The sequence below is a fragment of the Tenrec ecaudatus genome, chromosome 3, assembly GCF_050624435.1.
Source record: "Tenrec ecaudatus isolate mTenEca1 chromosome 3, mTenEca1.hap1, whole genome shotgun sequence".
Taxonomy (NCBI): Eukaryota; Metazoa; Chordata; class Mammalia; order Afrosoricida; family Tenrecidae; genus Tenrec; species Tenrec ecaudatus.
Window position 1 is genome coordinate 218,563,492 of NC_134532.1, and position 14,876 is coordinate 218,578,367.

General features: G+C 60.5%; 1 protein-coding gene across 1 annotated transcript; it reads right to left on the reverse strand.

The window, feature by feature from the left end:
* Nucleotides 1-794: 794 nt before the first annotated feature.
* On the reverse strand, nt 795-14,146 carry MXD4 (MAX dimerization protein 4). Its single transcript, XM_075544613.1, has 6 exons — nt 13,894-14,146; nt 13,715-13,814; nt 10,624-10,653; nt 5,295-5,409; nt 4,535-4,697; nt 795-3,858 (listed from the first exon to the last, which is right to left on the reverse strand). Exons 1-6 carry the CDS (start codon nt 13,955-13,957, stop codon nt 3,701-3,703), a joined length of 630 nt encoding a protein of 209 aa, XP_075400728.1. The 5' UTR covers nt 13,958-14,146; the 3' UTR covers nt 795-3,700.
* Nucleotides 14,147-14,876: the final 730 nt, after the last annotated feature.

Here is a 14,876-nt window from a genome sequence, read left to right on the forward strand (position 1 = left end):
ATCTCTTCTCTCCTAGAGGCACCCCCTATAACTACTTGGGCATGGGGTCCGGGCAGCCAAGTCGCCTCCAACCAGTTGCCCTCTGAGGGACTCCTTTTGCTCAGTACCAGGGTGGCTGAACCCATAGTATCCCACCTTGCTATGGTGGGCCACCCCAGACAGACCAGGGGATCCCTGGGGCCCAGCTGCTAGAGGGCTGGCTCCCTCTGCCCATCCCATGACCGTGTTGAAAGCACCCCTCCCCCAATACCTCTTGAGAACTGCACCCCTGCCCCATGGTCCAGATTGCATATAGGAGGGCTCCTGGATGCCCCCCTTGCCCAGCTAAGGCCATGCCTAGGACTGCTGGGGACACTGGGGACCTCACAGGGGGATTTCCAAGATCCATCACTGAGGGTCATTGGAATAAGACACAGAACCCATTGGAGGAGGGGCCAAGTGTCCCCAGAGAGAGGAGCTGACCTCTAGGGGCAATGCTTACATGCCAACAGGCACCAGCTCCTGGATGGCAAATAGCACCAGGGGAAGGCTCGTCCTCCTGGCTTCCCATCAGCACTAGGCATCCAGCGTGAGCATGGTGGCTGTGATGAGCAAGAGTCTCAGGTGGGGCAGGGCATGGTCTGTCAGGGTTCCCGCACAGTAGAGTCCGGAGGGCATCAAAAACCAGTGCCCTATGGCCAGATGCCTCAAGCCCCGCTCCCGGCTGCAATTCTCGGGCTGGAGGGAGAGGGGAGTTCAGGGGAGGGGGCAGAGTGCGCACAGTAGGTGAAAAAAGAACCTGAAACCAGTCGCCATGGAGGTATAAAAATCTGTATTTATATTACAACGACAGGATGATACAGTACAGTCCCATACGGGGGCCGGGGAGTGGCTGCCCCATCACTCTCCAGTGGGGATCTGATGGCACAGTCTACCATACACGCCCCCACCCCACCCCGCCCCAGCATCAGGCCTTGACCTAACCCCAGACTTTGGCACGGAACCTGCCCTTGTGCCCTGGATGGAGTCCGGCAAGTACAATGCCCCTGCTGTGGGGGGGGGCCTCTGGTTAACTGACTCAGTTGGGGCTGGGGGCCTTCCTGCCCTGATGGGTGGGGGTGGTGGTCAGGTGGGTATAGGTGTGGTGGGCCCAGGTGCAGAGCTCAGCCCAAGGCTGAGTCAGGAAAGCAGGCTGGGCTGGTGCACCTGGAGATGGGTGGCTCAGTGCACAGGGAGGCCTCCAGCAGACTCTCATCTGGCCAGGCACCTGCATCAGGACAAAGGTGGCCTGCCCCATGGGGCCCTGCCTCCCAGAGCGGTAGGGGAACCAAGATCTTAACCCAAATCTGAGCAGGGTGCTTGCTCTGGCTGAGTTCAGCAGGCACAACAGTAGGTGTGCTGAGATCCACCTAGATGCTACCAAGAGCAGCAGCAGTAGCAGCTGCCAACCTGGGGCCAGAAACCGGGAAGAGTGGATGTCTGAGTAACCCTAGCACCAGACTCCTGCCTGTGTCCCTCCCCCGACACCCCTTGACTCTTTAAGTCCAGTGCCTGCTCCACTCATGCTGAGGGTACCGAGGGAGTACCCAGCCAACAGCTCCTACCCTGGTGGTCAATAACACCCACTTCCCAGCCCAGATGGAAACTGAGGCCAGGAAAGCGCACAGCCAGAAGGCTGAACCAGTCTGCCAAGGGGCCACACTGGTTCTCGAGAGTGGGGGGGCGGGGAGTAGGGGAAGCCTGCTGATCGGAAAAAGATGTCAGGAATTCAAAGCTTATCACAGACTTGGGGACCCTGTCCATCTCCCTCCTGAGCAGATCTCAAATCTGCCAGAAAGCCCCTGTGAGCTAACTGGGAGTCCCCAGCCTCCCAAGAGGCAGCAGCAGGCCCTGTGGACAATTCCCCAAGCTGGGGCAGGAAGGGGGGAGCCGCCCCCAGGGCTGTGCTCTTCATCCTCCTGCTAGCTGTCTGTTAGCTGGGGTAGCTTCTGAGCCCAGGCTGGTGCTAGGAACCCCTTTCTGCCTGTGGAGAGCACCATGGGGGTGGGGGCCTGGCAGTCAGCATGACGGAAAACACTCCACTCCCCCCACAAGACTTGGGGATTGGTCACAATGCACGGGAGGTGGCAGGGGCCGTTGCCACTCAAGTATTGCTACGGAGGTCTCCGGGGCTATGAACTTGGGGACGAGGGGAGTGAAGGGCGGCCAGTGGGAACCTTCTAGAGGCCAGGCCTGTGCCATCTGGGAAGGGCTGTCTTCATCAGCTGCCCACAACAGGAACCTGGAGTTTTGCCCCAGGATGGGTGGAGATGGGGTGAGGCGAAGAGGGGTTGAGGAGTGACTCTTCAGTTAGCAAGCAAGCTCCTGCTCAGGACACTGGGAGGGGGGAGGGCTAGCGATGGCCCCTCCTGTCAGGGAAGGGGAAGCAATTGAGCTGACAGAACAGACCCTTCTAGACTAGAGGGGTCGAGTGGAAGGGGGGCGGAGGATGCTGGTGCTTGGGGCAGTACGGCACAAGGCACACGAGGGCGAGGTGACCGATCACGCGAGTCCCTGAGACGCGGGGTCACTCCCATTCCCCCTTACCCCCCTCCCCCCTAACAAGGACCTAACAACGGCTAGGAAAATAGAGTACAAAAATCTCGCACAGGAAAAATAGGCGGTACACGCCCACATCTGAGGCCGTGGCCTACGGAGCTTCTTTCTTTCTAAAAAGGGGTTTTGTATTTTTGTTCTCTGAGACACCCCCCTCCCGCCTCGAGGGGGCTCTGGGAGGTGCAGCATTTTCTTTCCTCGAATTGCTTTGAGAGGGAGGTAAGAAGCATTTGGGGCCCCAGCAGCTACACCCTGCCCCTTCACACCACCAGTGCCTGCTAGGCAGAGCTGCCCCTCCTGGGGGTCACCATCTCCCCCACGCCCCATTTCAATAAGCAGAGCCCTGTGGTGAGGCCAGGGGTGGGGGCAGGGGAGGCAGACGCTGGCCAGGGCCAGCACTGGCTCATGGGATCCCGGAAGGCTGGCCATCCCAGGGCCATTCCCTCCAGGTCCTGGGTGTGTCTGCACGTCCCACAGCTGCGTGCGCACGCGCGCATGCGTGCGGGGATGCCTAGGCGTACGCATGTGCGCCGGAAGGTGCTGGTGTCACTGGCCACCCTGGGCAGAGCGGAAGCTGCTGGCGTGGTGGGGTGGGGCCCACCAGTCCTAGGAGCCTGGGGGAAGGGAAAGTCCCTCTCCTGTCCCCTGCCCCAGGGTGCTCACCCGAGTTCCGCCCTTCACGATCGGTCCCCTCTGTCCACACCTCAGGAGCCTACATGGACCGCACCGATGGACGGAAGGATGGTAGGACAGATGGGCGCAGGTCTACTCCTCTCTCCTGGGATCCGGGGTTGGGTGGTCATTAAGCCCACCGAGGTTTGCAGCAATGACATTTAATACTTCTGGAATGGTTAGGATTCTGAGAACAGACGGTGGGCGGCTACGTGGGCTCCCCAGGCTGGGGGAGCGGGCCCTGCCTCCCTGCAGGGGGCCCTGCCCAGTTGGGAGGGGTGGGCGGCTCGGTGGGCCCTGGCGGCAGGCAGGCGGGTAGGTGGGCGGGCAGCAGGCAGCCCAGGTGGCAGCTGGGCTTCCTGAATGGCACAGCAGTGGGCCGTGGAGAAGGCTAGCGTCGGTCACAGGGAGACTAGAGGGCAGGCCGGTCAGCCCATGGAGGAGGGCACCAAGCTTACGAGAGGCCCGGACAGCCTGGCCGCCGGCAGGGGGGCCCATAGCTCCCATCGCTGCAGCCGCCACTCTGCAGACTGTAGTGGTCATCCGCGTCACTGCTGCTGCCCACACTGTCCAGCTCGCCTGGGACAAACTCCATGCCCTCTATGTCGACTTCTGGGGAGGGAGAGAAGGGTTCGAGTCAGGGCCGAAGGAATGGCCACGGTCGCCATTTTTTCTGCAGGCCAGTGGTCACTGCCCTGTGCCTGCCGGCCCCTTCGTGCAGCCCAACGAGGTGCATGGGAGACCCGCCCCTGCCCCCCAGTACCTGGCCCCATCCCCTGTCCATGTGCTCATAGACCCACACCCAGCCCCGCCCTGCCTCCCCACAAGCACAGCCCAGGTTAAGCCCCACCCAAACGCATGTGCCTGCAGGCCTAGCCCCACCCACTAGCGCATGTGCCCAGAGACCTGGAGCTACACTTCCTGCTTCTCCCACCTAGTGTTTGCACCCAGCCCCAGGATTTACTCAGAACCTGATCCACCCAGGCGCATGCCCACAGATTCATCCCCTGGTTGTGCACCCAGGCCAACCCCACAGCTCCAGAGCGTTTATCCAGGCTCCTGGGTGTGTGCGCGTGTGCACGCGCGCCTAGGCCCAGCACCGCTCCCCAAAAGCTTGTGCCCACATACCCTAATGCGCTTGCCTACAAACCCCAGTTCCGCCCCAGCAGTTGTGCTGACAGACCCACTCCTCCAGTGTTCGCGACCCAGCCCTGCCTCTGCGTGGTGTGAGCACCCACAGACCACCCCTCACTCCCGGGTGTACCCACAGACCCGGTCCCGCCCCCACCTTGCTCAGAGTCGTCTGTGGAGATGGCAGAGCCTGTGCTGTCGGTGCGCACACGCTCCACGCTCTGCACCGACAGCTGCTCCAGGCGCCGCTTTAGGAAGCGGTGCTCACGCTGCAGCTGCTCTTTGATGCTCAGCGCCCGGCGGTCCTGCTCCTCCAGTTTCTGGGGGCAAAGGGGGCTGTGAGCCATAGGGCACACCCAGCCCACTCCTACCCGGACACAGTGGGCCAGAGGCATCAGGCCTCGGAGGCCCCAACAGTTTGCAGGATCCCTGGTCCTTCCACCCACCTGAGTGTCACACCCAGGCCACCTCTCAGGCTCACGCTGGCCATTACTGGCCAGTTCTCAATTGCCCATGCTCTCAGTCCACTGAAAGCTCTTACACACTGCTTTTCCATCCCAGCTCCTCCCTGTACCTAGACAGGGGTGAGGAGGGGAGTGCATCTGAGAGGTGACTGGGCCACGCCCCTACCCAGGTGCTCACACCAGGGCAGAGGACTCCCCTGCTAGGGTTGAACCCCCTTGACTATCCCGATTGTCCTCACCTGCTAAACCTACAGGTGGGTCCGCACCTGTCTCCCATGTACTTCCTTCTCCTGGCCTGTGAGACTGGCCCAGCTTTATCTCATGTGTCTCTCAACAATGGCCTTCCCACCCACTTTGACTGTCCTCTTCTCCCAGCCCACCCATCCTCCCACCCCTGCCTGGCAGCTCCTCCCCATAGCCCATTACCACTGGAAGCTACCAGGGGCCGCTCACCTTGATGTGCACCTTGGCACGCTTCAGCAAGCTCAGCGTTGTGTGGCGGGTGCTGTCAGGGCCCAGCGGCACCAGCTGCTTGAGCTGCTCCAAGTACAGCCTGAGTTTGGCTCTCCTGGAAGGCCAGAGGCAGGACTCTAGAGGAGCATGATGGTCCCTGCACAGACTTCACCCCATCCCATCCCCATGGGTAGTCCTGAACCCCAACCACTCTGGCTCCTGTACCTAAGCAAAGCAGATGGTCCGTGGCCTGGGTTCACATGGCCAGCTTAGCCCACCGAGGCCCTTCAAAGCCCTGGAGTGAACACCGGCCAAATGCTGCCCCGGAGCCCAGCTCAGTCCTGTTGACACCATCCTCTACCCTGGAGCCAGGAGGCCTAGGGCAGCCTGGGGAGGCTGGGTAAGGCCTTTGTGTCTACTCCTTCATCGAGTAGTGTCCCTGCACTCATTCTCACCACCAAAAATATCATTCTGCCACGGCAGGGCCGACTGAGCCCGTCCAATACATCCACCCTCCAAGTCTGGAGTCCCTTTGGAAACTGCTTTGTTCCAGACTTTGTCGCCAGTCCTAACAGACGGATGCCATACATTCAATGCCACCTGCTCTCACACCTCCTACCCCAGACTCTTGGAGCTCAGGGACTGGGATTCAGGTGCTTGGGTGCTGGGGCTAAGCTCAAGAGCTCAAGTGCTAGGGAGGTGTTGGTTTGAGCAGGCAAAGAGAATCATGGGGGAGGGGGCAGTCCATGCTCACCCAGAGTTTTTCAAGGACGCCACCCTCCCCAAGATAGCTGGCCTGTCCCTCCTCCCATGAAAGACCCCAGCCAACACCGATATGCCACCACGTCACTGTCTGACATCTACACAGTACCGTGGCAGTGGGTCCACAATATTTTAGTAGTGCATCCCCAGACTTTCTGCAGCCTGCTACCTATTCCCCCAGACAGCACGGGCTAGTAGAAGCCTACTGAGACATGCTGAAAGAAACTGCCTAGACGCCTCACAGTGCAAACATACAGTCAGGGGGCCCCAGGCTCACCCTACATGAGAAGCTGGGGACAGCTGCACGGGGACAAAGTTCCGAAGCAGAGAGGTGGGTGGATTCTCGCTCACAGTGGCTCTATGAGTCAGAATGGTACTGTTTCAGAGAGTTCTCTTGGTGGCAATTTTTATAGAAATTCTTTTAGATACAAAAGCCTTCTGCAGTACAACCTTTTGGCTAATGGTCTAGCACAAACTGTGCCACCCAGGGTCCCTGCACTCATTATACATAACACACACACGCGCGCACACACACCCCTTTATGGAAGCAGGTTTTCGTGGACAACTAGTGCGTTCAAACTGCCGACTCTTCAGGTAACTGCCAAGCACTAAGCTACAGCAACCCCGGCCGTGTACAGGGCCACCGAGTTCATTCTGACTTGGCACAACTCTACAAGGGCCTTTCCCAGGGTATAAACCTTCACGGGAGCAAAGAGCCCCATTTTTCCCCTAGTGAGTTTGAACCCCTAACCTTGAAGGTAGCTTCCCTTGATTCCCCCTAATAGCAATCCTATGGGCAGACCTATCCCTGTGGGTTTAGGAGGCTGTAACTCTGCATGGGAGCAGACAGTCTCCTCTTTCTCCCTCTGAGCAGCTTGTCGATACCATCCAAACAGGAAGCAGCCATTTCTACCACCCACCATCTAATTCCGAAGTGATCTCAGTGGGAAGTTCGGAGCACGCAATCAATCACCATAAAGAACAGAAGCCCGAATCCCACCGTTGCAGACACAACCTTCTGATCTTTTCAGTCCCTTCTGCGTTTTCCCTGGCTGAAGACTAAGTGAAAAAAAATTACATATACCACAAATGACCAGATTTTGTTTAAAATAAACAGCGGATGCACACGGAAGACTCAATGCGCCATCTCCAAGGGACACAATTTATTTCGTGGGGTTCTGCTCGAGCCTCCAGGCCAGCGATTCTACATCACATGGACCACATCTTGCCTTCACCATCCGAAAGACACACCAGTACAAGAAAGGACAACACGCAGTGAAAAGACTCGTCTTGGTTGGGGGCAGAGCCACAGGGCGTGAAAGAGACAAACAGGTAAGTATTCATCATATCCCGAGACGATACACATAGTAACAAAAAAGGAGGGACACGTGGATCTCGGCAGAGTAAACAGCACAACAGCTAAATTGCAGAAAACAAACTGCCTAAAAACTGTCCCACGTAAAAAACCAACCCCATCTCCCATGGAATCTTGGGAAGTCCGGTTCCGTCTCCCGTGGACCCCTGGGAAGACAGCCCCGTCTCCCGTGGAACCCTGAGCCCCATCTCCCGTGGAACTCTGGGAAGGCTGAGTCCCATCTCCCGTGGAACCCTGGGAAGGCTGAGCCCTGTCTCATCTGTGAATTCCTGTTAAGTTCAGCCCTGTCTCCCATGTAATAATGGGAATATCAACCTGTCTCCAGTGGAACTCTGGGAAGGCTGAGCCCCATTTCCTCTGGAATCCTGGGAAGATTGCTCGACCTCCCATGGAATCCTGGGAAGGCCCAGCTGACTGCAGCCAGGGATCCCTGGTTTTGGCCCCCTAGTGGGCTCACATGAAGGATGACTGGCACCCGTGATGGACGCCGGTCAGAGGATGGATCAGTGTGCGGTCACATGTGTCCCGATGGACCATCTGCCAAACATTTGCAAAGCTCTGCGTCTTGGGTTTGTGTGCCACCAAATGGGGCGCACTGGGAGGTGAGTCCCCAGGATCTAACAACAGTGTTCCCCCTAAGGGCCAGCTGTCTGGAACGATCCACGAGCTGGCCACTAGGGGGAACGACAGAGGCCTACCCTGGCAGGTTGAGGGCGCTTTGTGAGCATGGGAGACCAAGAGGCAGAGGGTGGCGTAGATACGACGCAATTCAGCAGGGTCCTGTGAAAAACGTGAGTTAGGAAATGCCAGCTTTGCATGAGCCCATCCTATCCGAGTTAACCGGTCGGTTCCCGGAGGAGCCGCCCACTGGGGCAGGTGCAACAGGTGTTGCCTGGAGGTCCGTCACTCCAACAGACCACTTAGAAATCACCGGGCAGATTTCCCAGGAGCAGCGAGAGCCCATCTGCAGCATGAAAACACTATGCCATGTCCACCAGTCCTGGGGATACAGAGATGGAACTGTGGGGTATGTCCTGTGGCTCAGGCTGGGTGCAGGGGGCATAGAAGCCCAGAAGGAAAGCCAAAGGACATCTGAGGGGGCTGATCGTCCCTAAGTTGAGGGTCTCAGAGGGTAACCGAGGACAGCAGTGGTGCTGGGGAGCTATAGTTCTGGCTGGGAACAGGTCCCAGAGTCCTAGTGACCCCAGGGCCCAGCTCTGTGGAGACTGGAGGGTAGGATGCAGAAAGTCTAAGCCAATGAGACCTTGACAGCACCACCCCACCCCCACCCATGGAAGAACTTGCTGTTGATTCAAGAGGCAAAATCAAAATCTGCACCCCCCCCCCACTTGCCACCCACTCAGGGAATGGCTGCACAAGGGTCCACAGTGGCCCAGCCCTTCATACCCACGCCCCACCCCCATCTGCGTACCAAGTCCTCACTGCTCAGAGGGACCCTGGGGGCCTTCACTCCATGCCAGGGACCCTGAGTATCAGGGCAGAGTGCCCGCCCAGCAGGCCTGGATGGTGGGAAAGAGATCGATGGTCCCAGCAGAGTTGAAGGGACATGAATGGGGGGCGCTTTTCACCTGGGTTTCCCAGGTATCACTGTGGGCAGTTAACACCTGCTCCTGCGTGCTTTGTAAAGGCCGGGCCTGGCTGCTGCCCAGGCCCATGCACCAAGCTCAGACAAGTGCTGGAAGGGGGTACAGGCCAGGGACCACATGGAGGGGGTGGGCAGGAAAGAGAGCTGGGTCCTTTCACCAGCCAGAGGACACCACCCTGGGTCCTCAAGAGCAGGCTTAGCAGACCTGAGGGAGCTGATCACTGGGAGAAGATAGGTAAGAATAGGCTGGGGCAGGAACAGGGCAGGGCGGGCCCAGAGCTCCATCCACAGAGGACATGGCCAGAGGTCGGGACCTTCTCCCTGCCTCCCGGGGCTGGCTAAGCAGCCAGTCCAGTGCTTCCACCCTTCCTGGGATGTCCAGGGTAGCCCTTCCTGCAGCTAAGTGGCCAGGCACACCCAGGTGGTCACACCCCTTTCTGTGTCTCCAAAGGGTCCCCTGAGGCCCTAAAGACAGCCCTGGAAGGAGAGGGCAGAGACCAAAGTTAGGGTCAAAGGGCAGCTGCAGGACCAGGGGTCAGAAGCCAGCTCCCATTCTCCCCCAGGCTGTGTGTCCCAGGCACCTGTACTCCCTCAAGGACATCCCCACTTTCTTCCCAGGTCCCACTTCAGGGCCTCTTTCCCCAGGACACTGCATCCCCCCAGGTTCCTAAGGGCCTGACAAGGCCAGGTCCATCCCCTCTGACTGGCACTGTCTTGGTCTCTGCACCTGTCCCAACCTCGGTGGCCCCTAGGGAACCCCCAACATCCCCCCCCCCCCACACACACACACACGGTGCAGGAAGCACAGTTCTTTCCAGAGAACACAGTGTCCTGTCCCTGCCCAGCACCCGCCCAGCCAGAAGCCAGCATCTCGGGGGACCGGAAGTGGCTGCTGCCGTGGGCACAGACACGGGGCGAGGCAGGACACAGATCTGGCCAGGCACCAAAGCTTCCCCGAGTTGGTGGGAGCAATCAGTTTGGATCCAGAAACCCACCATCAGCCAAGCAGTGAGGGAAGAACCCATCTCACAGCTGGGAACAAAGGGCAAGAGAAGGTTAATACAGCTCAGGATCCCTCAGGACCCCAGCCTCATCCAAGCTCAGCGCTCCCACCTTCAGGGCTGCCTGCACCCACCTTCCAGGGCCAGAGACCAGTCTGGCGGGCGTTCATCCACAAAGCTGGCACACACCTCGTCCCACCTGGACATTCAGGGGTCCTAGGTTCACGTGCCCATGTGCCCATCAGATGTGATCTAGCTCCTTGCAAAAGAAACCCAGGACAGGAAGCCCCTAACCCACAGGGCCAACTCCTCTAGGCAGCAGCCTTGGTCCTGAGGGGCTCAGACCACCCCCAGAAGGACCCATCTCCTCCTGGCAGCCACAACACCCAGGGCCTGCCTGAGGCCTTGGCCTCCACAGTCTGTCCCCAGCTGAGCTCGCAGCAGGGCCCAAGACCTACCCAGACTGACTCCCTCAGAAGGAGGGCAGAGAGCTCAATCATGCCAGGACACCTCAGGCCCGGGGAGGGCTGCAGGAGGAGACATGCCAGGCCGCTCATGTGGGGATGAGAGGAGACGGAGTCTTACCTGTGCTTCTCCAGCTCATTGTGTGAAGACCTGTCCAGAGAAAAGAGAGAGGGGCACTCACTCCACAGCCTGATCACCAGGGTGCAAAGAGCGACCATCTTGACAAACATCTGCTCCCCCCCCCCCCATACCCTCAGCCAGGGCTCCCGAGGCCCAAGGCAGCCCTGGACAGTGAGGGAGCTGAGGGACACCTGAAACCAAGGACAGGAGGGACAGATGCAGGGTGCCCAAGCTCTCTCCGCTCACATAATGAGCCATGGGGACCTGCTGGCAGAGGGGTCCAGGCAAGGGAGGGAGCAGATCCTGGTGGCTTGTCTCCTCCGTGATGCCCAGGCAGCTCAAGCACCTCACCGCCTGCCCACTCAGCTCCCCACTCCTGAGGGCCAAAACTTCAGAGAGGGGGCAGTCTGTGCCCATGCTAAGGAGACAGCAGCCTGGACCAGGCTCAAATGGCAGCGGACAGCCCCACCGCATCAGAGGACACCAAGGACAGACCAGTCCCAGTCAGCTCAGCCCATGAGGTGGCCTCTTCAAGGGAGACGCTCCTCAGGCCAGTGTGCCAGGCAAGGCACACCTAAATGAATCCCCCCACCCCTTTCCTTGGCTCCTCCCTGGAGCTTCTGCTGACCACTGCCCTCCACCATTCTCCCACTTCAGGAGCTGGATCCTGGGGGGAAGGGGGTCTCTATGTCCACTTCTCCCACAGTGATGGCCCACATGGCCTGCCTGTCACTCTCCTCTCTCCTCTCTCGGGGTTCAGTGGGTAAGCCCCAGGAGAGCCTCCAGACCCAGGTTCCAGTCCTCATGAGACTTCCTGTCACGCTGGCTGGGCAAAGAGCCTGGACACCTGGCCGAGGGCCACTGGGGCCAGGATGAGTCTCCTCACCACCTGCCAGGCACTGCTCCGCAGCCATCTGGGCCTGTGGTCAGCCCATCCCCTCACACGGTGGCTCCTGTTGCTCCCCTACTTGGGAGGCAGAGTGCGTCAAGGGCGAGGGGAGGCAGGGGGCATGTGGGAAGGGACCAGGGCTCTTCCTCTGTCTGATGGTGTGGGGGCAGTTCCTCCTGCTGCCTCAAGTAGAGCGATCCCTGACTTTCATCTCACCTACCATGCCCTTCTCCCCCATTTCCCGTGAGTCTGATGGCCTACCTGAGGCTGCGTACCCCATTTATCCTGCAGCTCTCCTGCTTGCCTCACCTGCTCCCAGCTTCACCCTCATTGCCCCCCCTCCTCCAGCAGGACACAGAGCCTAGCTAGTCTAAAAGCCGGGTGTGGTGTAGTGTGTGTGTGTGTGTGTGTGTGTGTGTGTGTGTGTGTGTATTCCAGATTCAAGAACCGGAGTAAGGCCTGTGTGTGTGTGTTCCAGAGAGAAGGGGAGGGAGGGAGGGAGGGAGGGGGGGAGAGGGAGAGAGAGGGAGAGAGAGAGAGAGAGAGAGAGAGAGAGAGAGAGAGAGAGAGAGAGAGAGAGAGTGTGTGTGTGTGTGTGTGTATGTATTCCAGATTCAAGAACCGGGGTAAGGGCTGGACCAAGCGGTAAGGGCTGGACCAAGCGGGGACTGAGGCAGGGACAGGAAGCTGGTCCCAGCACTGTCAGGGATAAAGGACTGGTCCAGGTACTAGGGGGAATGATCCACACATTGGGGAGAGCTGGTCCAGGTACTAGGTGGCTGCTCTGGGCACTGAGGATGGTTGGTCTAGGTATTTTGGAGGGAGCTGGTACAGGGACTTGCAGCAATGGGGAGACAGGCTCTGCTCAGAGCAGCAGCAGGGAGGTACACACAAAGACTCCCAGGTCCTATCCTGGCAGCCTGTGGAAGGCAAGAAGCCCCACCCCCACCTTCACGTGTCACGCACTCCCTCAGACCAGGAGCTGGGCACGCAGACCTGTGCAAGGAGCCGCCTCTCCGTCTCTATTGGCTCTGCTTTGAAGTGGCAGCATGGGACACCTCTGCGCGGCCACGGGGGATAGTTAACCAGGTTACCAGCTTAGGGCGCCCAAGACACAGGAGCCCGAGGTCACACCAACGTTTTCCCTGGGTGGCAGGGCCTGCGACAGCAGGGACCAGGCTGGCGTTCCAAGGAGACCAAGGCAGTGGTGCCCCACAATGGCATCCTGTCCCAAACTGTCCTCAGCAGAGATGTGTTCCAGCCGGGGCAGCAGAAGACTCAGCTGACGCTTGCCAGGCCCAGGGCGCCAATCTGTCACACAAGATGGTCCCTGAGCCAGTCTTTCAATTTCTCAAGAGCAGCCGCAGGAATGGGTCAGACCCCCTGCCAAGGGGCCCCGAAGGGTTACCCCCCCTCAAGCACAGCTCCAACCCAGTGCCTCAGGAGTGGCCAGGTCAAAGGAGACCCCTGCAGGAACCAGAGTGACCCTCCTTCCCCCTGGGGAGATGTGCACCCAAGCCCTGGTGGCTGCAGCCCCAAAGGGTAAGGCCAGAGGAGCAGACTTGGGGCAACAGGCAGCAGGTGACCGGTCCTGGCAGCCTGCCCACTCCTCTGGCCTCCTGGGTGCCGCAGGTCACCACCCTCCCCACTTTAAAGGGACCTCCTGTCCCCCAGAGGCCACTGTTGCACTTGTCGCTGGAGTCTGAGGGGGTCTCGGGCCAGGGCCTCCAGGAGCCGCCTTTGTCCAGTCACATGAGAGAGAGGCCGTTCTTGGTTACAGTCTGAGCATGCAGCGGAGCACCAGCAGAGAGGCCCCTGCCCTAGGGGTCGAGCGACAGCTTCCTTGTGCTGTCTACAGAGCCTCTGCTTCCCAGTGTCCAGGGGACACTAGCCGACGCCCGTGACAACTTTTCCCTCCCCGGAAAAGTCAGGAACAAATCGGAGGGTCTGGGGGACAGCTGTCGGGGGACCCCGTCAGCGGGCGCTGTACGCGTGGCACTGTTTACGCGAAAGGCCAGGAGGCGCGGCCGGCAGGAAGATGGCGACGGCGCGGGCGGGGCACGCCGTGGCCGCGCGCCGCCTCCTCCAGGCTGGCCGCCGGGGCGCGCGGCAGGGCCTGAGCTGCGTGGCCAGAGTCAAGGCGCAGAGTGGCTCGGGCCGGGGGTGGGGTGGCGCGACCCCAGTTCGGGCTGCGGATGGTACCTGTTGTTCGGGGCCTTGCGCACCAGGCCGGCCGCCTTTGTTTTCTTCCTGGCGAAGTCCCCGTCAAAGGGCAGCACCGACGCGTAGCCGTGCTCGGCCTCTGCGGACAGACGGCGTGGTCAGCGGGCCTGCACCCCCCGTGGCCCTCCCCGCGGCCGGCACACAAAGGGGCGCGGTACCTCGGTCCCTGCGCTCCAGGTACTCGGCCGCCTCCAGCAAGATCAGGAGGGAGTTCAGCTCCATCCTCGCGCGCCCGCCGCCCGCCGCGCCCCAGGGACGGCGGCGGTCTGTCCGGCCAGCCCACTCCGGCCCGCTCCCAGCGCTCCCGCTCCACCGGACCCGCTCCCAGCGGCCCTGCTCGCCGCCCGCGGCGCCCACTTCCCCGACTCCCGCGACTCCAACGCGCCCGGCCGCCACCCTCCGCCTGGGGCCACGCAAATTGACACATAAGGACGAGTGGCAGCCGGAGCAGCCAATACACTTGGGCACCCCGACTTCGGAGGCGGGCACTGAGGCGGCCCTGGACCAATAGGAGTGGGCAGAACACCTCGGGCGGGGACCGAGAATGTTGACAGATCCGAATCTCGGTCAGGATAGGCCAGCCAGGGTAGTAACAATTTAGAAGCTCAAGCTTAGCAACAGCACGTGGTGGCCCGGCCCCCTCGCCCGCTGACTGGCGGCCGTCGTGCATGTTAAGTAGGCACTGAGCGCTGATTGGCCCGGAGAGTCTATGTAAAACAGGTGCCACGGGCCAATGAGCGGCCGCGGAGCGCCGGCCAATGACGGCCGCTTGCGGCCGGACGCGTTGCGGAGAGGAAGGAGCACAGCTAGGACTGGCCCTGCCTGGCCTGCCTCAGCCTGGCCTGCCTGCCTGGCCTGGCCCGGGGCCGTTAGGGTGCGGGCGTGTTCCGAGCTCAGACCGGGGCCTACGAGGTCTTCAGGCCCTGTGCGCGCTCCCCACGTCCTGTGCCCACCGGACGGTGGAACCTGTTGCCCCGGGTAGTTGCAAATCGGGGCGTCCTGAGCCTTCTGGGAAGTCTGCGGGGGTGAGCGGGCGGGGGGAGGCACGGGGCAGCAACAAATGGAACCCCCTCTCTACCAAACATTGTCCCTGAGAAAGGCTGGGGCTTCTAAGAGTGAAAAGGACGCACATTGAGCCCAA

What these genes read in the sequence shown, in the direction of transcription:
- MXD4 (XM_075544613.1), bottom strand. Translation starts at nt 13,957, where the DNA reads ATGGAGCTGAACTCCCTCCTGATCTTGCTGGAGGCGGCCGAGTACCTG. An exon ending in AATGAGCTGGAGAAGCACAG is followed by an intron (nt 5,410 to 10,623) that starts GTAAGACTCCGT and finishes CTGGCCTTCCAG; the next exon opens with GAGAGCCAAACTCAGGCTGT. An exon ending in GTGCCAAGGTGCACATCAAG is followed by an intron (nt 4,698 to 5,294) that starts GTGAGCGGCCCC and finishes CTTTGCCCCCAG; the next exon opens with AAACTGGAGGAGCAGGACCG.